The following is a 25,081-nucleotide window of genomic DNA, read 5'->3' on the forward strand; positions in this document are numbered from 1 at the left end:
TGATGGTTTGAAAAGTAGAAAGACGACCAAAAACATCTTTACGTTATTTTGTTTTGTTTTTATCAACTTTGAATGAAGTATGTTTTACAATGGTAAAATTCCTGTTTATTCTCATGGAGTCTGGTGGGTTTAGCGAATGCAACTACGCGGATGTTTTTTACGTTTAAAAAAATAGAAATAGAAATATTAATTTGAGCCTGGCAACAAGCTCTATGGTTTTAGGAATATTCTGACCTGCAATGTCAATGCTGACCGCTGAGTTTCCACAGGGTCTTAAAAAGTCTAAAATTTCAAAATCACAATCTTAGTCCTTTAAAAGTGTTAAATTTGTGATGTATTGTTTTAGGTCTTAAATCATTTTAAACAGGTCTTAATTGTCCTACATCTATGTTACCCTAATGCTTAAATCTGTGGCTCGTCCACATATAATTGGCTGTATTACATCTACAAATAAGGCCAACATGCAACTAACATTGCAGCCAATCAGCTTTTGTATTATTGCCGTTAGTCTCTTTACTATTGTACCATAGACTATGGGGAAGTGCAAGTTTAGGGATCCTTGGCTTTAAAAAAATGGAATTTAGGTATTGGTTTAAGTCGGTTAATAGCGCATTTGAAGCCTACTGCTCTTGTACAAGAAAGCAATTTTGTTTGTGGTTGCCTTGCCTTTTCTCTTTTGGATGTCATGATATACAGTAGGTCCTACATTTCATTCATTATGGTCTTTAAAAGTCTTAAATTTGACTAGGTGAAACCCGCAGAAACCCTGGGTACAGGATAGAAAAAGTTTTTATAGTGGTTCAGTTTCACAGTTGGGACTTCAAGCCTGGCTCACCAATTGCCCCTGGAACCCAGAGGCCCCAAAATTCCCACTGCACCCATAAAGATCTGGAAATAAGTTTTTTTTTGTAAACTTGTCAGAAAATCCCTTAAAGGTCCCATGACATGGTGCTTTTTGGATGGTTTTATATAGACCTTAGTGGTCCCCTAGTACTATCTAACGTCTCTTTTATATAGACCTTAGTGGTCCCCTAATACTGTATCTGAAGTCTCTTTTACACTCACCTATAGGATTATTAGGAACACCATACTAATACTGTGTTTGACCCCCTTTCGCCTTCAGAACTGCCTTAATTCTACGTGGCATTGATTCAACAAGGTGCTGAAAGCATTCTTTAGAAATGTTGGCCCACATTGATAGGTTAGCATCTTGCAGTTGATGGAGATTTGTGGGATGCACATCCAGGGCACGAAGCTCCCGTTCCACCACATCCCAAAGACGCTCTATTGGGTTGAGATCTGGTGACTGTGGGGGCCATTTTAGTTCAGTCAACTCATTGTCATGTTCAAGAAACCAATTTGAAATGTTTCGAGCTTTGTGACATGGTGCATTATCCTGCTGGAAGTAGCCATCAGAGGATGGGTACATGGTGGCCACAAAGGGATGGACATGGTCAGAAACAATGCTCAGGTAGGCCGTGGCATTTAAACGATGCCCAATTGGCACTAAGGGGCCTAAAGTGTGCCAAGAAAACATCCCCCACACCATTACAGCACCACCACCAGCCTGCACAGTGCAAGGCATGATGGATCCATGTTCTCATTCTGTTTACGCCAAAGTCTGACTCTACCATCTGAATGTCTCAACAGAAATCAACTCATCAGACCAGGCAACATATTTCCAGTCTTCAACTGTCCAATTTTGGTGAGCTCTTGCAAATTGTAGCCTCTTTTCCTATTTGTAGTGGAGATGAGTGGTACCCGGTGGGGTCTTCTGCTGTTGTAGCCCATCCGCCTCAAGGTTGTGCGTGTTGTGGCTTCACAAATGCATTGCTGCATACCTCGGTTGTAACGAGTGGTTATTTCAGTCAAAGTTGCTCTTCTATCAGCTTGAGTCAGTCGGTCCATTCTCCTCTGACCTCTAGCATCAACAAGGCATTTTTGCCCACAGGACTGCCGCATACTGGATGTTTTTCCCTTTTCACACCGTTCTTTGTAAACCCTAGAAATGGTTATGCGTGAAAATCCCAGTAACTGAGCAGATTGTGAAATACTCTTAATAATCTTTCCCAAAATTCAGCCTTGGTGCAGAATTACAGCCACTAGAGCCAGCCCCACAATGAGCCTTCCGGATGTGCCATTTCTGAGTCTGTAGCTTTCGAGGGGGGTCAAGGTGGGGGTGCTACAGGTCATATTTTTTTAAAGCAGAGCTATTCAGCTATTTGAAGCATTTCAAATAGTTTTCCTAGTGTTTCTGTGTTTGAATGAATGTTGCTGGGTAGCTGTAGTATGAAGGAAAACTAGTGCGAGCGCCTCGCCGTTGTAGGCCTCCGCCAACTAGTCAACTCTCAGTTTACCTCCACGTCTGTCCAGACCCATATCATGTAGTATAGACTTTAATGATTTATTAAAAAGGTATAATGTGTTTATTTTGGCGAAACATGGAGGCTTCACATTAGGGCTGCACGATATGAAGAAAATATTCAATATGCCATAACGTTGTTGAATCCCGCGACAACGATATTACTTGCAGTAAATGAACAGGCAACCCGAAAACATAATGCCTCAGGCCGTAAAAAATGCAACTACGCCTGTTTTTCGGCGTGTTCGTGGCGTCGTACGTGACGTCGTACGTGACGCCAGAAAGAATGAAAAATCAGAAAGGCATACTCGTCTACTGGCAATAAGTGTAGCTCTCTCTTCACGAAAACACAGTCAGTCACTGTGGGCTCTCAGTGATTCATTCACTTATTCAGTATTGAATAAAATGGCATTCCATAGTCGCTGTCTGCGGCATCGTATAAACAGAAATATTTAACTGAAGCATTGATAAAAAAAAACTGAGACTACGGAAAAGAATCACATTTTTTAAATTGCTGCAAAAACGATCACTACACATAAGATTTTTCTGTTTGTGTTTTCGTGAAGAGAGAGCTACACTTATTGCCAGTAGACGAGTATGCCTTTCTGATTTTTCATTCTTTTTGACGTCACGTGACTGACTCCAGAGTCCGTCACTGGAGGTATTGAGTTCAATAGCACAGGCTAGCTCAGCACTCCTATTGCTACCTGGCGTACCTGTCATCCTTTTTAGTGTCCCAAGTTTTGCGTGGGTTGAAGGCTTCCTCCAGGTGTTTCTTGTGTGCCTCCTTTGCCTTCCTCTATTTTTCTCTTGGTTCTGTTCTTTTTTTTTTGTAGCTCCCTTCTGTCTTTATTTTTAAAAGCCAATTCCCTCAAATTAATTGCTTGTTTAAAGGTGCCCTGCTACACGTATTTCTTGACTTTGTGGTAATGTCTGAAATCCTACCATGGACATGGTTACTTTGGTTACCTTGGTTAAAGCCATTCTAGCGTGCTTTGGAAAGCCTGCAGGAAGATTTAGCTCCATTTGGGCCAGTTCTCATTAATAGAACTAGTTCTCATCATTGACTCTGATGGGCTAACAGCTAGCCAATGAGAGCCTGGCTATCAGCATCCTTTACCCAGCTCATGAATAGCAATGAGCTCAGGCAACATGACGTCAGACTGACCAGCTGTTGTGATTGGTCTCATTTCTTTTCAGTGTCTAGAGCTGACAGAGGAGGTAGCTGTTCATTTTCACATTCACAACATAACACAAACACATATGGACCTGACATATTTTTTAAAAATGCATGTAGAGTGGCAGGGCACCTTTAATGTCTTTGGTTAAGTAAGAAGGGGGTTGAATGTTCGGATGGTGAATGAATGAACAACACACAGCGACATGATCCTTTTGTTCCTTTTGAGTCTGACCATCTCAGCGCCACCTTTCCCTTGTCTTTTTTGGCATTCCATCATTAGACTCACACACTGTTAACGTTACTGAAAAAAAAGATAGTGTTCGATGGCTTTACGTCATCAAACACCAATGACCCAACACCTCCCCAAATTTGAGAAGGGGCCGCTCAATGATCCCCCCCCCCTATATTTCTGAAAATCCTAGAGATGGTTGTGACCATAAAGGCTCTGACACACCAACCCGACCAATGGCAGAAAAGGCAGTTGGACTGATCAGTCGGCTCCCGTCGCTCAAAAAAGTGCCTCGGAACACACATAAGCGACGCCAACCTGATTGTGCGTTCTGCACATGCGCGAGACGTAATAGGTCTCCATAACAGCAGGCGGCATTAATCTGTATTGTCGCCCAAAAAAAACATTGATTAAAAAGCCTCAACAAAAGTGTTGATTTTCAATTTTGGCGGGAAGACAACACAAGGGCTAAGGCTGCACTATATGTTATTTTAGGTCAGGTTCAATATGCAACTAAGTCTTATACAATATGTGAAAGTGGTCCTTGGCCTTAAAAACATGAAAGACCCCTGGCCTAAAGCATATACAGCGCCAAGAAGTAGTGCGTGAACTCCTTGGATTTCCCAGCATGTTTGCATAATATACAAACAAAATGTAAGCTTATATACTTCAAAGTCCCAATAACGGACAAGCTACATCTATCTGAAATACCTTTATGAAGACAATTGCATGTTTTTGGTTTATTCATTGAAATATTTGCTTAAACATACAAAAAAAAGTTTCCTGCATGATTAATCATAGAGAATGATATTGCACTCAAAATGGCGAAATGTGCAAATTGACTGCCTCACCACAGCAACACTTTTCCACAAAAAACACCAAAGCTTTGCTATGTGGCATAGTGAAAATCTTGCCGTGCTGCTGACCCAATCTGAGAAGGATCTGTTGAGTCCTCTAGGACGAGTTTCATAAAGTTCCATATCTGTAAAAGGACTAAAATAACATGTTGTCACATGAACCATGACATTATCTTTCACACTCGACTATTCCTTTTCCAATGTAGGGTTAGATCAGTTGGAGGACTGTAGCAACAAAATATGAAACAAATCCATTAAAACCCAGTTGTCCTCTGGTCAAATTCAACCCATTTTCAGTTTTCTCATCACAAAAATTGGCCGTCAAAATAAGCGCTCAAAATGTCAACATTAGAAATATCAAATACCTTTGGGGGAAAAAAAAAGCACCCACAATATTGAAAAAGTGACAAAGATTTCAGAAATAGCGATAAGAGTGTTGATAGTCTTTCTTTTTATGGTTGACGGGAAGACGACACAAGGGTTAAGAAAATGAATGTGAAATACATGAAGAGCATTTAAATTTGAAATGGCTGACTTCCGATTGAGTGGAGCTAATGAAAGCAAATTGAACATATGTTGTAAATGGTGTTAGCAATGTGGGCATAGATATAACCCTTTTTATTTGTTTTATATCAATGAATGTGGGCACCAAATTCTGTGAATATCCGTGCAAACGCGAGATTGCTGCTCAATAATAAGGCACTGAATTACATCATAAAAAGTGTCTACGTATGATCATATAATAGTATAAATGATATGTTAATGATATAATTATTATTATAAGAATTTATATAATATCCAAGAGATGGTTTTATCAAGAGGCGTGGCCAGCAGTACATTTTCTTTGTCACTTCCTGTTACTCTGACCTACTGTATCTTTTGCAATAAATCAATGTTAGGTGTTAATAAAACAATCTTAGGTGTTAATAAATCAATAGATGTTGATCTATCCTGCTGTTTGATTCTAAGTTTCGCCTCATAATGAAGACTTGGCCAAATTCCAGTCGACAACATTAGCATCGTCTGCCATAGTGTGCCGTTTTCTAGCTGGCTAGTTCACCTGTACAACACAACCCAGCCTGCTGTATGAATGAATGAATGAACAATCTGACAAAATGATATGAAACTCGATGGAGGAAACTACTAGAACTGTTGGGTCCTTGTACATTATAGAGTGTGATCTAGACCTACTCTATTCGTAAAGTTTCTTGAGATAACTCTTGTTATAATATAAATAAAATTGAATTTAATTAGGAACAGATCACTGTCAATCAAAAGGAGATGCAGCCTTTCGACAGACCCTCCAATCGTCACACAGTAGCCCGGAGTCCAGGCCCGCCAATGCCTCTATTGATTTTACTGGCCCTGAGTCAGCTGATTCTTAACAAACTCGTCTTCGAGATGAACGTGTTTTTAGTCAATAAAAGGTAACACAGTAGGACATATTTGACCTGTAATTGTATGACTTTTTTGGGAAAGCTGAGCTTCCCTTGCAGTCTAAAAGAAATCACCTCTGTTATTAATGTAAAGTCTTGCAATGCTTGCAGGTTTTGATTTGCCCGCCTGATTTGCACTTAAATAAGTTTTCGAGTACCTCAAGGGCGTCAAAAATACGTTCACAGGCTAAAAGTAATCGGTATACAGCAACAAGTTAAAACTCTGAGTATAAATTAGAAAATAAAAGTCCTAAAAACATGTTTGTGAAAAGAAAATTAACATAAAATCCAAGATGGCTGACTTCCTGTCAAGATCTTTTTTTTCAACATCTTTATTTGGAACACAAATTAAGATTACAGTGACAAACTCAATGTTTGACAAGTCCAGTAGAAATATTTCACAAATACAGTCACATCTCCTGAACAGAATACTTTCATTTTAACAATGTTTAAGTATTATCCACAACAGGAAATAACACGTCAGTGAATAACAAATGCTACTAAAGATTAGAGTGTCCTCCTCATTCTTCCTGGCACTTTAGTGCACGGGCCCTAATCATTTTGTACCAAGTTAACTGGTTGTGTGCCAGCCATCCAGTCCAGAGGCGAGGGAGCCCCGTCCTGCGTCTCTGTCTCCCCCTCCTGTCCTCATCACCAGCCTGCGTTTCCCTCTTTTATTTTCCACTCAGTTTCTCGCAGTTTAAAATGGCGGCGTTGAGCAGCGCCGAGTCCCCACCGCCCGTCTTTAACGGAGACACCGCGGAGTCGGAGCCGGGCAGGGAGCGGGGCCTCGAGGAGCTGGGTGCCGGGCTGGACTCCTCGTGCACGTCGGGGATCCCCGGAGGTCCGCAGGATGAGGAGGTAGGCGCTACGGCGGCGGGCTAGCGGCTCGAAACTGGGCAGGAGACACGGGCTCCGAGCGGAGGGAACGCAAACGTTAATTGGATGTAAATGTTCAGGAAACACCGGCTGTAACATGGGTCGTGGGGATGCAGTGCAGGGGGGGGGGCAAGAAGATGTACAAAATGTATACGATTCATTTAAACGCTGGGCTACCACAGCCCGCGGCGTCCACTGAGCACAATCTGCGACAGATGAACGTGAGCGGAGGGGAAGGTTTGATTCGGCGGAGCCTGTGTTTATTTCGGGCCTGCTTTATTCCACTCGCTCCTGGCTTCGTCTTCCAGGCTCACTGCAGCTGCAGCCTGGTGCGCCAACAAAACACACACACTCTTTCTCACACACACACTCACGCGCACACACACACGCACGCACACACACACACAGTTGACGCAATAAAGACACGCAATTACCCACCTTACCCATGTATTCTTGTGGATTCTAATGCGCCCAAAGTTACATTTTCACCAATCCACGGAGGTCCTTTTCCTCAAAGAGGTGATGGTAGTGATGGAGGTGGACGCTAACTCAAGTCGTGCTTCTGTCTTTTGAGGTGGCATTTAACTACACACGCTACTTTTATTTATATCACAGGCTTTACAATCACCGAGTCACTCACTCACTCACTCCTTTAATACAGAGTGACCATGAAGTCTAGCCTGGAAATGTGTCTTCAGTGTGCAGGTCAGAGGCCTCACTGTTGGACCGTGACAGCAGGCTACATCACTGTAGCAGCGTACATCCAGTCACAGTCAGCATCTGGGTAAAAAGTTTTAATATTGGCAAATATTAATAGCCTACTAATACCAGATGTCCTACCCCTGCTTTAAAACAGAGGTGAAAGTGATATTTATTCCAAAGATAAAATGACTAACGTCTCACTCTGTGACCTGTCCCTTAACTTATGCGCCCCCTGTCCTGATTTCAAGGTCCAACAATACTCCTTATCTCAGCAGAGTTTTGTTTTTAACCAGTTTGACAGTGACATAGGTATATAATCCCACAATGATATAGAAAGGCTGATGCATTTGAAACACATTAAAAGGCACCCGTGTGTTTTTTTATTTTTATAGTTCCATAAAGTTGCACAGATAAAAGCAGCTGTACAAATCTCATGCAGAGGTTCAGATATCCTGACTTTTAGTGCAGGCCAAGGCAACCAATACACTTTTTCTCTAGACTGTGTTTCAAACTCAAGGCCCACGGCCCAAATCTGGCCCTTCACAAATTTTGATCCGGCCTATTTTTCAATTTAGGTTCACAATGAAGTCAGTCCCCCTAGTAGAGCCCAACCAATAAAGGATTTTTAAGGCCGATACCAACACAAATATTTAATTATTTTAAAATCCGATATTCTGATATGTTGGCCGAAATATACAGACTATGCAACGCCAACACTAACAGGGACGTTGTAGAGCGTCCTCTGGTGGACAGACTATGCAACACCAACACTAACAGGGACGTTGTAGAGCGTCCTCTGGTGGACAGACTATGCAACGCCAACACTAACAGGGACGTTGTAGAGCGTCCTCTGGTGGACAGATTATGCAACACCAACACTAACAGGGACGTTGTAGAGCGTCCTCTGTTGGACAGACTATGCAACGCCAACACTAACAGGGACGTTGTAGAGCGTCCTCTGGTGGACGGACTATGCAACGCCAACACTAACCGGGACATTGTAGAGCGTCCTCTGTTGGACAGACTATGCAACAACAACACTAACAGGGACGTTGTAGAGCGTCCTCTGTTGGACAGACTATGCAACGCCAACACTAACAGGGACGTTGTAGAGCGTCCTCTGGTGGACAGACTATGCAACACCAACACTAACAGGGACGTTGTAGAGCGTCCTCTGTTGGACAGACTATGCAACGCCAACACTAACAGGGACGTTGTAGAGCGTCCTCTGGTGGACAGACTATGCAACACCAACACTCATAACATGGTTGATAGTTGATTTTTATTTTATTTTTGAAATATTCATTTATCAGAATCATTTATTTGTAGAGCTGTAACTATATGAAAAATAGAATCCAAATTGCAACACTCAGCTCCAGGAACCTGTGTCGTGAAGTGAGAAGGCAGAATCGTGACGCACCCCTTCCAACTCCCTTATCCTTCCTGTCCAGATCCAATGCCACCATATCATTAAATTACTATTAGTAATAGTCCTCTTGGTGCCATATTTCTTTTTTGTATGCTAAATTTAGCTAACTGCAAAGAGTGCTAAAAGCGAAGGGGGGGGGGGCAGCAGTAACCCTAACAGGTGTAACGTTACGAATGGCCGCTGTTCTGACTCGGGTCTGTTTCCCGACGGTTCAGCAAACTGCCGTTAGTGTCCTTAGCACTGTAGTTAAGTGCTGACCGGTCTGGCTGCTAGCTAGCTGGGGGGCTGACTGTTGATGTGTCACCGGGCCGGGGCTGTAATGGTAGTGGAGTGTTGCTAGCTGGCTGGGGGCTAACTGTGGATGTGTCCCCGGGCCAAGGCTGAACTGATAGTGGATGAGTCCTAGCTGGCTGGGGGCTGACTGTGGATGTGTCCTTGGGCCGGGGCTGTAATGATAGTGGATGGTTGCTAGCTGGCTGGGGGCTGACTGGAGATGTGTCCCTGGGCCAGGTCTGTAATGATGGTGGATGGTTACTAGCTGGCTGGGGGCTGAATGTGGATATGGCCCCGGGGCTGTTGTCAGCTCTCATTCTGACTGAAGCCTCGCAACACCGGGAGACTGAGGCAGAAGACAGGGGTGTGCTAGCTAGCTAAATTACCATTATATTAATCGTCTATCTATACAGTTAATGTTACTGATGAATACGTTACTGATGAACTGAGTGTTTTCCCCATGTAGGACTAGTCCTGCAACGGCACGAGTGCAAATCTGCGGCCCTTTGCTGCGTGTCAACCCCCCCATCTCTCTTCACCTTTCATGTCTATCCACTGAAAAATACACTGTGGTGTGTGTGTGTGTGTGTGTATATACACTTCATTTTTATTTAACTGTGTAGTAAGGTTCAAAGACAGTATTTAAGAAGTGAAATCCATATGTTTACAAATGTTTATTAAAGTAAATAATTAAAATACAAAGTGTGGTTAAAGCCACATATTTGTTTTGATATTTCTGCAATCTACACCTTAGTTTGTGTGATTTGTTTCTGACTTTCATATGAATGTTTCCACCAGGCTTGGTCAGTGCTCATTATATTGGTGGGATTGAAGTAGTTCAATAAAAGATGTCATTCATACAAATTCATGCATCACCTAATTTCATCATCACATTCTCCAGGAAAGAACAGCTGGTTTAATCAATCTAATCTTGTTTTGTTCATACTTTAGCAAGATTTATTACTTGTCTTTGTTTAATAATACAGAAGACAAAGAGTTTAAAAAATAATCGCATATTAAATCGCGATATTGGTGAAAAGTTAAATCGCAATTAGATTATTTTTTAAAAAATTCCTCCGCCCTAATGCTAGTGGATTATTTGAAAAACCTATGGTTTGCATTAGAAAAGTTTTGGGAAAACATTTATGCAAATCTCCATCCTTATCATAATATGACTGAATCTTATCAGTTTGTGTGTATGCAGTGCATACGGAAAGTATTCACAGCACTTCACTTTTTCCACATTTTGTTATGTTACAGCCTTATTCCAAAATGGATTCATTTTTCTCAACATTCTACACACAGTACCCCATAATGACAACATGAACAAGTTTTTTTTTTAGATGTTTGCAAATTTATTAGAAATAAAGAGAAAAAAATATATGTACATAAGTATTCACAGCCTTTGCTCAATACTTTGTTGTGGCACCATAGGCAGCAATAACAGCCTCAAGTCTTTTGGAATATGAAGCTTAGCACACCTATCTTTGGCCACAGCCATGTTCAAATCCCTCCAAAGATGTTCAATGGGATTCAGGTCTGGGTTCTGGCTGGGCCGCTCTAGGACATTCCCAGAGTTGTCCTGAAGCCACTGCTTATATATCCTGGCTGTGTGCTTGGGGTCGTTGTCCTGTTGAAAGATGAACCGTCGCCCCAGTCTGAGGTCAAGAGTGCACTGGAGCAGTTTTTAATTAAATAATTAAATTGAACTGAATTGTTTTCATCCAGGACGTCTCATCCCCACAGCATGATGCTGCCCCCACTATGCTTTACTGTAGGGATGGAATTAGCCAGGTGGTGCCTGGTGTCCTCCAAACCTAACGCTAGGCATTCATGCCAAAGCGTTCAATCTTTGTCTCATCAGACCAGAGAATTTAGTTTCTCATGGTCTGAGAGTCTTTCAGGTGCCTTTTTGGCAAACTCCAGGCGGGCTGCCATGTGCCTGTTACTAAGGAGTGGCTTCCGTCTTGCCACTCTACCATACAGGCCTGATTGGTGGAGTGCTGCAGCGATGGTCGTCCTTCTGGAACGTTCTCCTCTCTTTACAGAGGAACCCTGGAGCTCTGACAGAGTGACCATTGGGTTATTGGTCACCTCCCTAACTAAAGCTCTTCTCCCCCGATCCCTCACTTTAGAGGGACGGCCAGTTCTAGGAGGAGTCTTGGTGGTTCCAAACTTCTTCCATTTACGGATGATGGAGGCCACTGTGCTCATTGGGACCTTTTTAAAGCAGCAGACATTTATCTGCACCCTTCCCCAGATCTTTAGCCGGAGACAGTCCTGTCTTGGAGGTCTACAAACAAGACCTTTTTCACGGCAGATATGTTGACATGTGATAGTAGGAAAAGCACAGGTATAGTCAAAACCATTCATGATGGCTGTATTCCACTTAGGAGAGGCCCTGGTATTGTGCATGCTGACTCACTGAAATAGCTCACTGGGACACTTGATGGAATTGAGCCATCGTTAAGGTGATCAATTTCAGCTGTGCTTTTTCTTATATGACAAGTCAAAATGTCTGCTGTGAAAAAGGTTGATTCCTTCGACCTTATGCTTGTTTTGTGGTCCCCGACACGCACTATTAACTGTGGGACCTTTTATATAGAGGGGTGTGGCTTTTCCAAATCAGGTCCAATCAGCTGGATTCACCACAGGTGGACTCCAGTTAAGCTGTAGAAACATCTCAAGGATGATCAGTGGAAACAGAATGCACCGGAGCTCAGTTTTGAGCTTGATCGCAAAGGCTGTGAATACTTATGTTGTGATTATAAGTGAGTTCTCCGTCGTTTTTGTTTTTTTAATAAATTTGCTCAAACACTTGTTTGACATTGTCATTATGGGGAATTACGTGTAGAATTTTGAGGAAAAAAATTAATTTAATTTAATTTTGAAGCGCTGTGAATACTTTCCGCACTGTAAAACCATGGCACCAGAACCGGGCCGTGACTTCTGTGTACTGTTACAGCCGTAGTGACTACTGGGAAGCATTAACCTCTTCAGCGGGTTTAACAGATGTTGCCCTGCTAAGCATCTTTAAAATCCACTGAACCTCAAATTCTATTCTAAATTTAATGATTTGCAAATTAGTAAATGTATAGGTTTGTTAAACCACTCATACAGTATTGAGTCCGAAATTGTGTCTCCGGTTTTCTGTTCAGCGGTTTCTACCCAGTCAGCAGTGACTGATGGATCCATCCCATCAACGTCATTTTCAGTTGACACAAGTTGAGACAGTGTTTTCTAGGAGTGGTTATTCGTGTACTGTTACTTCCAACAACTTGTGCTACTTTGGCATCATCAAAGTTACTTTTAAAAAGTAATTAGTTAGTTACTAGCTACTTCTTCCAAAAAGTAACTAAATTAGATAGTCAGTTACAAATTATAAAAGTAACTACTTACTTCAGAAAGTAACTAATGCTTTACTTTCGAATACATTCTAAATGCTCAAATGTGACCCCCCATCTTTAGTGGAACTTAAAATACATGTGCATGTTCAATTATATATGGTAAACCTGAATATTATAATGAACAGACAATTAACAGAATCATAAAATATATACACTCTTTGTAGTGCAAATAACATAAGTGCCCTGATGTTTATACTTAAAGACCACAGTGTAAAATCTTAAGCAGGAAAAGTTACCCCCCCCCCACCCCTCTCCTTGATTTCATAACGCCATACTTGTCTCTCGTTGATTGACTCGCTTGTGTTGTTTGTTGTGTCCGACTACGCGTGCTTTCCAACACCTGCCCAACTCTACGTCTGATTGGCTTTCCAAGAAATTTTACTCAACCTCAGCCAATCGTCAGCATTTATGCACTTGTCTCGTGCACGGCCCACTAACCAAGGAAAAAAAAAAGCCTTTACCTTTTGGCTCAGAGATCTAGTTGGTCTGATGAAAAAGAGCTTCAATTATGGTAACGCGCCGCATTTTTTGGCAGTAACGGCGTTATTAAAGTGGTAAGAGTAATCTATATTTTTGACAACGTTCCCGCATGTCCTTCATTGTCAGCCGGATATCCGTCACCTTCTTCTTTCTTTGTGTTGGCGTTCTAAACTCCGGTGGGTGTACCAGGACCAGCGTTTCCTCTGTTGATTTTGCCGTGGCGCCCCGCCACAGTAACATTTCTGCCGCCCTGGTATCGGAAATAGGGCTGGACAAAAGGCCGTCTTTCAGCAGTGATTGTTAGAGTGCATGTCGGAGAATAGGACACAGGCTTCACAGCGCATGTTAACTGTAATTCGTATAACTTATGTTGTCAGTTCATTTAAGCTTGTTGTATTGGTCTATAGTTCTGGCACATTTACAGTTAACTGATTATTTCATTGTTTGTGTTCTTCACCTGTTAGCTAGGTTGCACCTGACTGTTGATTCAATTTAATAGTGATTGTTGAACGCCCTTGCTCACATTTGTATTTTAGGTAGATTATTTATATGCTGAAGTAATTTCACTGCCTTAAGATTTCTTCGCAGAACCCCCCCCACACACACACACAACCATATCAAAGCTACCCACGCCCTATGTTTGTAGATGTAGATCATTTGGGTTTTGGTTCCCCTAATGAAGAATTTCTTTGCCTCATTGTGTGTGAATAGAGGTGAATAAATTTGTTTGTGTAGCAGCAAAGTGTCAGTTCCGTTTCATACGTAAAACATTTGGTGGGGGGAGGGTTCTGTGTTTTCTGTTAACAACTAAAACAACTTTTGAACGTACTCATGTTCCTTCCTGAGACTATATTTTGCAGAGGCACCGTGGCTCCGTCCGGCGCTTAGCACCGCCCAAGACAATTGTGATTGGTATAAAGAAATGCCAATAAACCAGAGCACTCCAATTGTGGAATGCTATGTAGACTAGCCAGACCTTCCTCCACCGTGCTGAGGAGAAAGGTCTGATATTGCAAGACTGCAGATAAGTGACAAGTGCTTTTTTTATCCTGTGTAGTAGCCAGAGGTGGAAAGTAGTTGTACTGTACTGAGTAGTTGTGTATTTCTAACCCAAAGTCCTATTGTTATGAACGTTATCTGACATTAAGCGATTCTTCTTCACATTTTCAGCAGGGCAGCGGAGTGACTGTGGGTTGACTCCCCACGGTTCTAATAGCGTGAAAAAGTATAACGTAATCTAATGCACCTAAACTACAATCAATCATCACCAAATTTCTGGTTGGATTTTTTTTTACAGTTTTCAGTGATTATGAGGACCAATATGAGAGAGAAACGTTAAGCTTTTTCCTCGCCATAGGCGCCAATGAAGAATAAAACGTTAATGGGAGATAACTTCTATAATCATTGGACTTCGGTTTAGTTTTTTTTGACAGGCTTAAGTGTTCATGACAAGATATGGCCATGAGAAATTTGGTGATCATTGATGGTTGTTTAGGTACATTAAACCATGTTAAGCTTTTTCACGTCAAGCGTTTCAGAATGTCCCGACAGGTCGTGTTGTGGGACAGAGGAGAGTGCATCCAGCGCAGCAGCAGAACGCCTGTGCCTGCCCTGTGAGGATAGAGATTTTTGTGGATTTGCTGGCATCTGTCGGTCAAGAATTATATGTTATCAACTTTATTTTAACTAAAGTGAGCTTGAGGTTTTCAAAAAAAAGTGGTGGGTACAAAATGACCTATGACAAAATCTGAAAGGTATGCATACCCACCGAAATCAACACCTATCCTGCTGGGGCAGATGAAATCACGCTAGTCTCTTTACTGTTTGCGTCCCCTGTGCTGTAATGATAGTGGCTGGCTGCTAGCTGGCTGGGGGCTGACTGTTGATGTGTCCCCGGGGCTGTAATGATAGTGGATGGCTGCTAGCTGGCTGGGGGCTGACTGTTGATGTGTCCCCGGGTCGGGCTGTAATGATAGTGGATGGCTGCTAGCTGGCTGGGGGCTGACTGTGTCCTCGGGGCTGTTGTCAGCTCTCATCCCGACTGAAGCCTTGCAACGCCGGGAGACTGAGACAGAAGTCAGGGGTGTGCTAGCTAGATAAATGACCGTTAGAGTAGTTAACAGTTAACGTTACTGATTCATTTGTGTGTTAGCCCAGAGTTGTTAACCGTGGTCAAAACGATCATACTAAAAATAGCGTGTTGCACGATGTTGTAATCTTACGTTACCCACCAAGAATTATCCAACGTTACAGACCAAGCATTAGCTTAACTTGTCAAGCAGCACCTTAGCAGGCTAACCTTAATGAATTTGATTCTCGTTTAATTTTACAAGCCAACTGCATCCCAAACGCTACTACTTTCTTCAATGTGTTTTAAACAGACGGTATAAAACAGGTTTTAAAGCGCTCCCAAGCACAGCAGTGCTCTCCCTTCTCTTCATTGAAGCCTCTATGTTTACAGGCTTGTGGTGATGAGCAATGTGCTATAGGTGCCAAAAAAAAAAGTATGTTCTGCCAATTTGTTTTGTCATGGTTCATGTGTGTACTAAACATTACTCTTCGTGAGAAATTGTGGCAGAGAACCGTGATATCAATTCTAAGCAAAAAAAGAATCATGATTCTGATTTTTCCATGAATCGTGCAGGCCTAATTACGTTTACTGATCATAACTCTCCTCCATAACACAATGTGATAGACGGCAATCTCTGATTGGTCCCGGTCCAACGTGTAGTCTGCCAAGTCATGGCAGGAATATATGACCATCTAATGTGACACAGTGACTATTTCCTATCATGTAATCTGACCCTAGCATATTAGGTGAGAACCGTTTCAATATCAACAGTTCCCCATTGCCCTGTTTACGGGAGAAAGTCAAAAGGTTGGATCTACAGGCGTCCAGCTACTGGTTTTTGTTCCTTTTTAGTGAAGGATGTCCCTTAGTTAACAGTGCTTGCTTTGTTTCCTCCACAGATCTGGAATATCAAACAGATGATAAAGTTGACACAAGAACACTTAGAGGCCCTTCTGGACAAGTTTGGAGGAGAACACAACCCTCCTTCCATATATCTAGAGGTAAGATCCCCCCCCCCCACCCACACGTCATTTTTGTTGTTATGAACATTTTTAAGGCCAGGTGCCAACAACTAGCATAGTTCTAGGAGATGATATTGAGGCCCCGACTATAGATGTATTTTAATTTCCAAATACTAGCGTATCTAACCTATTTGAGAGGTATGTTTTTTCTTCCCAGTCTATCAGTTATGTGTTATATCAGTTATGTACATAATCTTATCTGTCCTCATATCACTAACGTCACCCATCGTGGACATGCTCTACGTCCCATCTGTTTTGTTTTTTTGGGTGATGGGGAGAATATTATTAAAGCCACTGTATAAGCAAAGCACTGTCAGAAGAGTGTGACTCGCTCTGAAACCTTTTTAAAACGTTTTGTAGACTTCCCTGTACACAAACCAGTAAGAGCCATTTATAAAGGAGTTCCACAGTATTGCAGGTGAATGATGTAATCCCTTTGAAATAGAAGATTATGAATTATAATTCTGTTAATGATAATGCTGCAGCCTCAGAATGGCATTAGTAGACCTGGAACCTTTATAGATTACAGGTTCAATACCATTTCACCAGTAATATTATACTTTTGAGTAAATGTGAAATTAATGCACTATATTGGAACTTATGCACTGACTAAAAGTTCAAACTGGCTGTTTGGGGTTGTTGCCATGGTGAATCGTAGTATCATGGCTCCATTCATGCTGCCTTTTTATAATAGTGGTGCGCGTGCTTAAGTCAACCTACTCTGAGTTGATTGAACCACCTCAAATCAGCTGTTCTGGAACCAAAAACTCAGTTTCCCATCTCAGGGTAAATCTACTCAGAGATCAGGGTTAGACTCAGTTTGGTAAACCTCCTTCCTCAAAGGCCCCCAATCCGACCAATAATCAGTTATATAATTACCATTTGGCACATCTAAACAAAATCAACAATTACCATCAACAGTCATACCCCTTAAGACCTTAGCAAATGTTAGCAATTCATTGTGGTCAAACAGCAATTAGGTTTACTAATTGCAATAAGATAATGATGTAGTAATTGTTGCAGGCTTAAAGGTGTGGTTGCAGGCCTAAAGGTATGTTGAATGCAAGCTGTGTGGTGTGTTGCTTCTGCCAGGCCTATGAGGAGTACACCAGTAAGCTGGACGCCCTGCAGCAGAGGGAGCAGCAGCTGCTGGAGGCCATGGGCAACGGGACGGACTTCTCCTGCTCTCCGTCGGCCATGCCATCCCTCCTGGAGGTCAAGATGGGAGGCTGTGGGGTTGCGGGGGGGGCTCAGGCCTTTCCCTCAACGCCCAACACCTTGGCTGTGCTGCAGACGCCCGCCGACGCCAGCCGAGCCAACCCTCGCTCCCCCCAGAAGCCCATCGTCAGGGTCTTCCTGCCCAACAAACAGAGGACTGTGGTATGTCTCACATCTAGGGCTGGTTACCAAATTCAGTACTTTAGAGGCACCAACCCAATAGCCTCTAAAGTATTGAATGCCTCATAATCTATACCCAATTACCTAAGGAGTAAATGTCATCAGAGTCAGTGAGCCAATCGGCATGCAGCATGCTTCTACCAAGATTTAATAATGTCTGTGATTGGCTGTCTCACATTACACATTTTAACAGAAAACACTCGACGTTACACAGAGACGGCTCATGTAGTAGGAGCTGGACAATATACACAAAGATTTATGCTGTAATGTGAAATTTGTCATTTATTTTTGTTTATAACATTGGTATTGTGTAGGAAGCGGTAATAAAAGAGTTACCTCTTTACAGATGGAGTAAGTCTAGACCACACTATCATTTACAAAGACCCAACAATTCTAGCAATTCGCTAGTATTGGGAAGTACTGGAGTTCATGCAACAATCCGATACCATGTAATATAGCCCTAAAGAAAATCTACGTTAAAGTAGTTTATTTCTGCTCTTTTTTAGTTATGACTGACTGTCAAACTGGATAACAAAAGAAAATTCTGTGGCGTTTATTGTTTGTGTTTGTTCATGTTTCACAAAGAGTTTAACCTGAGTCAATGATAACAGTTATATCCCATCCATACAGGCATAGTAGTACACAGCTGTTAGAAAATAGTAAAATCTCGGACCCACTGGTATCGTCACATTAAAGATATTGGAACTATGACTAGAAATAGTAAATGTAAATTTGCTGTATTTATATAGCGCTTTTCCAGTCTTAACAACTGCTCAAAGCGCTTTTACATCTACAGGATACATTCACCATACACTGTGGCCGGGGCTGCCGTACAAGGTGTCACCTGCTCATCAGATAAACATTCACACACATTCACACTCCGATGCGCAGCACCGGGGGCAACTCGGGGTTCAGTGTCTTGCCCAAGGACACTTCGACAATGACTGCAGGGGCAGGGATCGAACCACCAACCTTCCGATTGGCAGGCAACCGCTCTACCACTGAGCCACAGCCGCCCCAATAGTAGTTGTAGTAGTTCAGTGTCGCAGGGCACTGCAGGATGTTACAGGGTATAGCAGGATGTAGCAGGCCACTGCAGGGTGTTACAGGGTATAGCAAGACATAGCAGGCCACTACAGGGTGTTACAGGGTATAGCAGGATGTAGCAGGTCACTGAAGGGTGTTACAGGTTGTAGCAGGACGTAGCAGGTCACTGCAAGGTGTTACAGGGTATAGCAGGACGTAGCAGGTCACTGCAGGGTGTTACAGTGTATAGCAGGGCGTAGCAGGTCACTGCAGGGTGTTACAGGGTATAGCAGGGCGTAGCAGGTCACTGCAGGGTGTTACAGGGTATAGCAGGGCGTAGCAGGGTGTTACAGGGTATAGCAGGACGTAGCAGGGTGTTACAGTGTATAGCAGGGCGTAGCAGGGTGTTACAGGGTATAGCAGGGCGTAGCAGGGTGTTACAGGGTATAGCAGGACGTAGCAGGGTGTTACAGGGTATAGCAGGACGTAGCAGGTCACTGCAGGGTGTTTCAGGGTATAGCTGGACGTAGCAGGTCACTGCAGGGTGTTTCAGGGTATAGCAGGGCGTAGCAGGTCACTGCAGGGTGTTACAGGGTATAGCAGGACGTAGCAGGTCACTGCAGGGTGTTTCAGGGTATAGCAGGACGTAGCAGGTCACTGCAGGGTGTTTCAGGGTATAGCAAGACGTAGCAGTATCAAAGTCACAGTATTGGAATCTGTACCGGTTTTAAACATCCTCTCTTAGGGATACGTATGGAGTGAACACGGTTTTACGGTTTCATATTTTCTTTGTCAAAGATTATAATAAACTAAAACCACATTTATTTTAATTGGCAATAGAGGCTGCAAGCCTCTGTCCCACTATCTTCTGTAACTCAATGCATCTCTCATTGGCGTTCAGGGTTTCTCCCAGAAAAATTATTAAGGCCTGGCTGGGGTCAGTCCCAGACTGATGGCAGCATTCATGTTAAGCCCAATAGTTTCAGTGATAACAAATAATAGACAGAATTGCAAAATTAAGAATTTAAAAAAAGCTATAAGACAAATTCCTTAATTATTAATTCCTTAATTATTAATTGAATTTTGATCACGATTTTGACTTCCCACGATCAAATTTGCGTGATCAAGCAATTATTTATTTTTTTAAATGCGTTATTTCATAGAACGCTCCGGGTATTTTTTGCATAGCGCATCTACCGCTCCGTAAACCCCTGTCTGCTCATGTGCCAGTCCAAGTTGTTCCCTGCATCGCGCAGCTTAGTTTCTAGATGGAGACAGTCACAGCGGACAGAGTAATGGGAGGAAAACTCAACAGATATAAAACAGTCGTTTTTATGTCGGTCTCAGGGTTTACCAGTTTTCCAGTAAACGCAACATTTTGTCCTGTCCGTGTTATTCAGACAACAGCAGAGACCAGTGCTAGTCGGTGACGGTGCTAGTTAGCTTCTGTTAGCTCACAGGCTCTAGGACGCGAGTAATATTTTTCCTCTAGGATGCACCGGTGCACCTAATGTCCTCGCATCCACTGCAGTGTTGTTTATATGGATATGGTTTAATTTTGCGTTACATGACCCATTTCTTTTGTAAAGCCGTGCCTGTTTGGGATCTCTCCTTTACTCTCTCCTCTTACTCTCGGCGCAGCCCGGGCACACAGCGGCACCGGTCCACACTTCTGACATTTGTCTACGGTTTTAATTGGTATTAACACAGCTGTATAATGTTAAATATGAGGGGCAAACCTGTATTTTTCCCAGTGTTTCCGCTGGTAACTCTGCTATTGCGGCCGCCATGGTGAAGAACACAGAAGAAGTTATTGAATGCAACTAACGTCAGTTGGTAGAGTAACAGCATGTGAGACGGAGCTGCTGGACCTGGGCCAGAGATGCGACCCATGGCCAGAATATCATAGTTCATAAAAATGCAGCGCAGTAACGATACAGACATTTCATACACACGACGTGTGTATCCGCTGTTCGACCGTGCTGGACCCCTTCATAATGAGTCAGCCGTCTCTCTGAGCCTATGTGACAATAAAATTTGTTTTGGTTAAAATCAACAAATAATCGTGATCACAATATTGATCAAAATAATTGGGATTATCATTTTGGCCATAATCGTGCAGCCCTAGCCCTACATTAAGTCAATGTTAAAAGCTAATTTGAGACTAAAAGATTTGACTGCCTAAGTTTCCAACTGAGCCGCCCCACTATACCTGTAGTTTACCCTGGCATTGTTTCCAAAAAAATGTAAGCGTGACCTGTTGTTTCCTTTGCATATTCTAAGACAACTCAGCTCCAATGCGACAGTTGCATAATAAACTGAAACCTTTCCTACCTCTCCCCTGTTAAGTGTACTTGCAGCACTGTGGGTACCTGCATCATCCTAGCTTAGTTTCATCCATACCTATAGTGTTACCAGTGCTCCCTTCTAAAGGCATTTGTTCCACTTTCCAGTTGTAATCACTCTGTCCTGCTACATAGGTCCACCTTTTCCAACTGAAGACTCGTCAGTCTCTCCCTTTGGACAAGTGGAATGACCTCAAATGAATGTACTGTTGCATATTGGCCAACATATTGGGGGTAGGCAAAAAAAAAAAAAAAAGTGAAACATTTAAAAAATCTTTCTTTGGCATAAGTCTTGATTTTTAAAAGTTAGACAGTTAAAATTAAGATGTTTGAATGTTACGAACTCCGACACAAACATTTAATTGCTTTAAGAAATGATAGACACAGTAAAAGATAGTCAAATAGTGTTGTGGGCAGGGCTGTAGACCCGTCCATGACCAGGATTAGTCGAGACGGAGTCAAGACCGAGTCCAAATGATAGACTGTCAATACTGAGACAGAAAAAAAAAAAAAGAATCCACTTTTGACCACTTACTTACCTGTTCATAATATATGTGAGATGAGACAGTGTGTCTTCTATTTTAAGAATAATTTCGCTTTAATATATGTAATAATAAAAGCAAGTGCAGAGAAACTCACTATACTTTAGGCCCTCTTATTTTCTTAAAATATAAAAAGGAAATGTTCCCATTCTAGAACTTATTACTTGTCCTGAAGAATCCATAGTACAAAGTGCTCGCTGTCATTGTGTCTATGGCCTAAATGAAAATGATTGATAGCTGATGATTGAGGTATATGATGCAGTCAGGTGTTTTCCAGGCAACCAATCACAACGGCTGTTCTAGATTTCAAATTAGACTAATGCCTGTTTTCTGAACCATCACGCTTCATCTATGGTTTTGTCAAAGGTTTCAGCATCCAAACTGTGTGGCTGTGTCAACTCCTACTTGTGTTTACCATGTGGGTTCAGTGAGTGCTGTGTTGTGTTCAGGTGCCGGCCCGCTGTGGGATGACTGTGAGAGACTCACTGAAGAAGGCTCTCATGATGCGAGGCCTCATCCCAGAGTGCTGTGCAGTCTACAGGATACAGGACGGGTAAGTCCTCGGCTCACATAAGTTCCTCTCACATACACGTGCTGGCTTGGCTTGACTCGGTTTGACTCGGCACGGTAAGGGTGTCACAGTACCAAAAGTTCAGTGGTCGGCGCCAATACCAGTAAAATAAGACAATTCTCGATGCTGATTTTGATAGCACTGTAATAAAAAAGATTCCTTTTACTTTAACTTGAAACATGCACTTCTTTATTACATCAACTTCTCTATTGCAATAGAGCGTACAACAACATAGTAAAGTGCATTTAATGGTCATAGTGCAACAACTAGACGCATTCCAGACTTCCAGGCATCTTTTCAAAAGGTACAGTGTTCCTAACAGTTGCGTGACAAAAAACATTACAACCCGGGTAAATATTGGCAGCTAAGAGTCCAAAAGGAAATCTTTTTGAAAATGGGTAAAATTTGACAACAGGAGGGTTAATTATTTTCTTTGGATGAACAACATGTACTTCTGGACAAAAAACTATATTTTGTATATTATAATTAACAACAAATAAAATAAGTTGAGCCAATTTATATTTTGGGGGTTTAGGATGCAAACGCGTTTGCGTTTCCCCGATTTAAACATTTATTACACATGACTGTAGTGCAACTTAACATTTAAAGAACAATAGACCAGCTCAACTAAACCAAATTGCCTCAACTGCAATTAACTAGGATTAATTAAAGAAAACCACAAACATGGTCCTGGTTTTGTACTCACAGCAAACAAGCCCCCAACTTGTTACAACCGGCTCACAGGCCACAACAAAAGACGGGGATGCACAGCAATGTAACAATAATAAAGTGACATTTATTAAATAATGATGCAAACAAGAGCACGATGACGTGTGATAGTATCAGTGATGAATGAAGGTGTATGGATGGACCGGCCGCCCGGTCTCGGAGCGGGCGGGGTTAAATAGTCCGGGAGGACCGGTCAGGTGATCACAGTCATCTCATTATCGCCTCCGCTACACCTGTAAGTTAACAAGACAAACCACAGCACACATGTAGGACAGGCCCAGGGCCGTCACACCAACAAACATGACATAATTTTTATAGCTAGTGTTTGTGTGTATGCACTAGTTATTATATAGTCATGAAGAAAGTTTCAGTTTTCTCACATCGCCACAGGGTCTGCTCCCCTAGCCACTGTACCCTCCCGATTTAACCCATGTTGCTGTGGGGTTGCCTTCTTCATCCTTCCCAGACGTTCTCACACCAACTTCTTCCACCTGCACTGCTGTTAGGGTCTTCACTATTTACCCATAGCTGGGGCTATTTACCTATAACTTGGACAGTGGTTGACGGGCATCAGGGCGTTTCCACTCACCAATGGGCCTGCATGCCGCGTCTCTGGGGCCCACTGTTGCTCCGAGATCCTGTACAACTTAGCTTGGAACTACAAGGGACCAGTTCCCATGTGTGCCACGGGGAGCCATGTATGAGGTCTTGGCAGTGGAGAGGTCTTGGCAGTGGAGAGGCTATGTACCGGTGGAGGAGGCTTACACACTCTGCTCCTCTTTCTGCCACTGAAAAAAAAAGGGCTGTCCGGTGGCAGTAGCTGGAAGCAGAGAGTGGCGAGCAGAAGGAGCATGCAGCATGTAGCACGCACTGACTACAAGTTCTACTACTCCAACACTACTTCATTGACGCATCACACGCCCTGCGAGCAAACACAAACACACGCGCACACACAGACCCACACACACACACACACACACACACACACACACACACACAGACCCAGACAGACAGGGCCATACACAGACAGACCCACACACACAGACCCACACACACACAGACAGACAGACCCATACACACACACACACAGCGATATACAGAGCCAGACCCACACACAGACAGACAGACCCACACACAGACAGACAGACAGACCCACAGACAGACCGACCCACACAAAGACAGACAGACAGCGCCACACACACACTGACCCACACAGACGGACCAACAGACAGACAGATACTATACCACTACAAATGAATTTTCTCTTCCTCAGCCAGGCAGAAGCTTTTTGTACCACTTCTTCTTCTTCTTTGGCTTTTGCATTATCTGGCTTTGAAGCTCTACCAGCCACCACAAGGTGCTCTCAGTCCTCTCCCACTCCTGCTCTTTTTCTTGCTGAGTCAGCTTCAGGCTTTCTCTGGCCTGAAGAAGGGAGGATTTGTCCTCCTTCCACTGGTTGAGGTAACTCTCCAGCTGATGTTTAAACTTTTTCTCAAGAGCAGCCATGAGGTTCTTGTTTTTCTGGCCCTTTGCTTCCCCAGCGGGGCTCTTTTGGGAAGCCTGGGTTTTTCCAGAATTCCTTTGCCTCCTCCCCTTTTTTCCGGAAAGAGCTTCCTCAATCTTGCTCAATTTAACCCTTTCCCCAGCCCCTGATTTTGACCCCTTTTTCCTCTCCGAAGTCCCAACTCAAACCCTCCACGTTTTTTACTTCCCTTATTTTCCCTTTCTCCTTTACAAGCCCCTTTTTTTCGAGCCCCCTTCTCTCCTTTCATCCCCCCAAATTTTGGGCCCTTCCCGGTTTTCAGTAATAAAGTACGGCAGGTCCGATCTTTGGGGCTTTTTTGTACCGGTTGCGGTTTTGCCCCGGGCGGGTTTTTTTTCAGATGCTCTGTTTCCCTGGTGGGGGGACACTTGACCCAAAAAACCCCCGAACTTTCAAGTCACACATCCCCCCTCTGCATGGGGCCCTTTCTCTTTGGCTCCAACTGCGGGCCCCCCTCTCCTTTTTGGAGCCTGATCCGGGTTTGCCCGGGCCACGGGCCTCTGGGAAACGGGTTTAAAACTCCCCCCCGCAGATTCCCGGGGGTTTTAGCGTTTCCCCTCGCTACCTTCCCCCCACACCGTTTTTTGTTCTTCAAGTGAT

The 25,081-nt window shown here is 43.0% G+C and overlaps 1 protein-coding gene across 2 annotated transcripts in view; it reads left to right on the plus strand.

The window, feature by feature from the left end:
* Positions 1 to 6,631: 6,631 nt before the first annotated feature.
* Positions 6,632 to 25,081, plus strand: part of braf (B-Raf proto-oncogene, serine/threonine kinase) — a 40,552-nt gene continuing 22,102 nt past the window's right edge. Inside the window, exons 1-4 of one of the 2 annotated variants that reach the window (XM_032505372.1) lie at positions 6,632 to 6,925; positions 16,205 to 16,306; positions 17,420 to 17,707; positions 22,088 to 22,191. In XM_032505372.1, coding sequence (XP_032361263.1) covers positions 6,770 to 6,925; positions 16,205 to 16,306; positions 17,420 to 17,707; positions 22,088 to 22,191 — 650 coding nt within the window. In that variant the 5' untranslated portion in view covers positions 6,632 to 6,769. The remainder of the gene's footprint in view (positions 6,926 to 16,204; positions 16,307 to 17,419; positions 17,708 to 22,087; positions 22,192 to 25,081) is intronic. The other variant, XM_032505373.1, reaches the window with a different exon arrangement.

This window comes from Etheostoma spectabile, chromosome 23, assembly GCF_008692095.1.
Source record: "Etheostoma spectabile isolate EspeVRDwgs_2016 chromosome 23, UIUC_Espe_1.0, whole genome shotgun sequence".
Classification (NCBI taxonomy): Eukaryota; Metazoa; Chordata; class Actinopteri; order Perciformes; family Percidae; genus Etheostoma; species Etheostoma spectabile.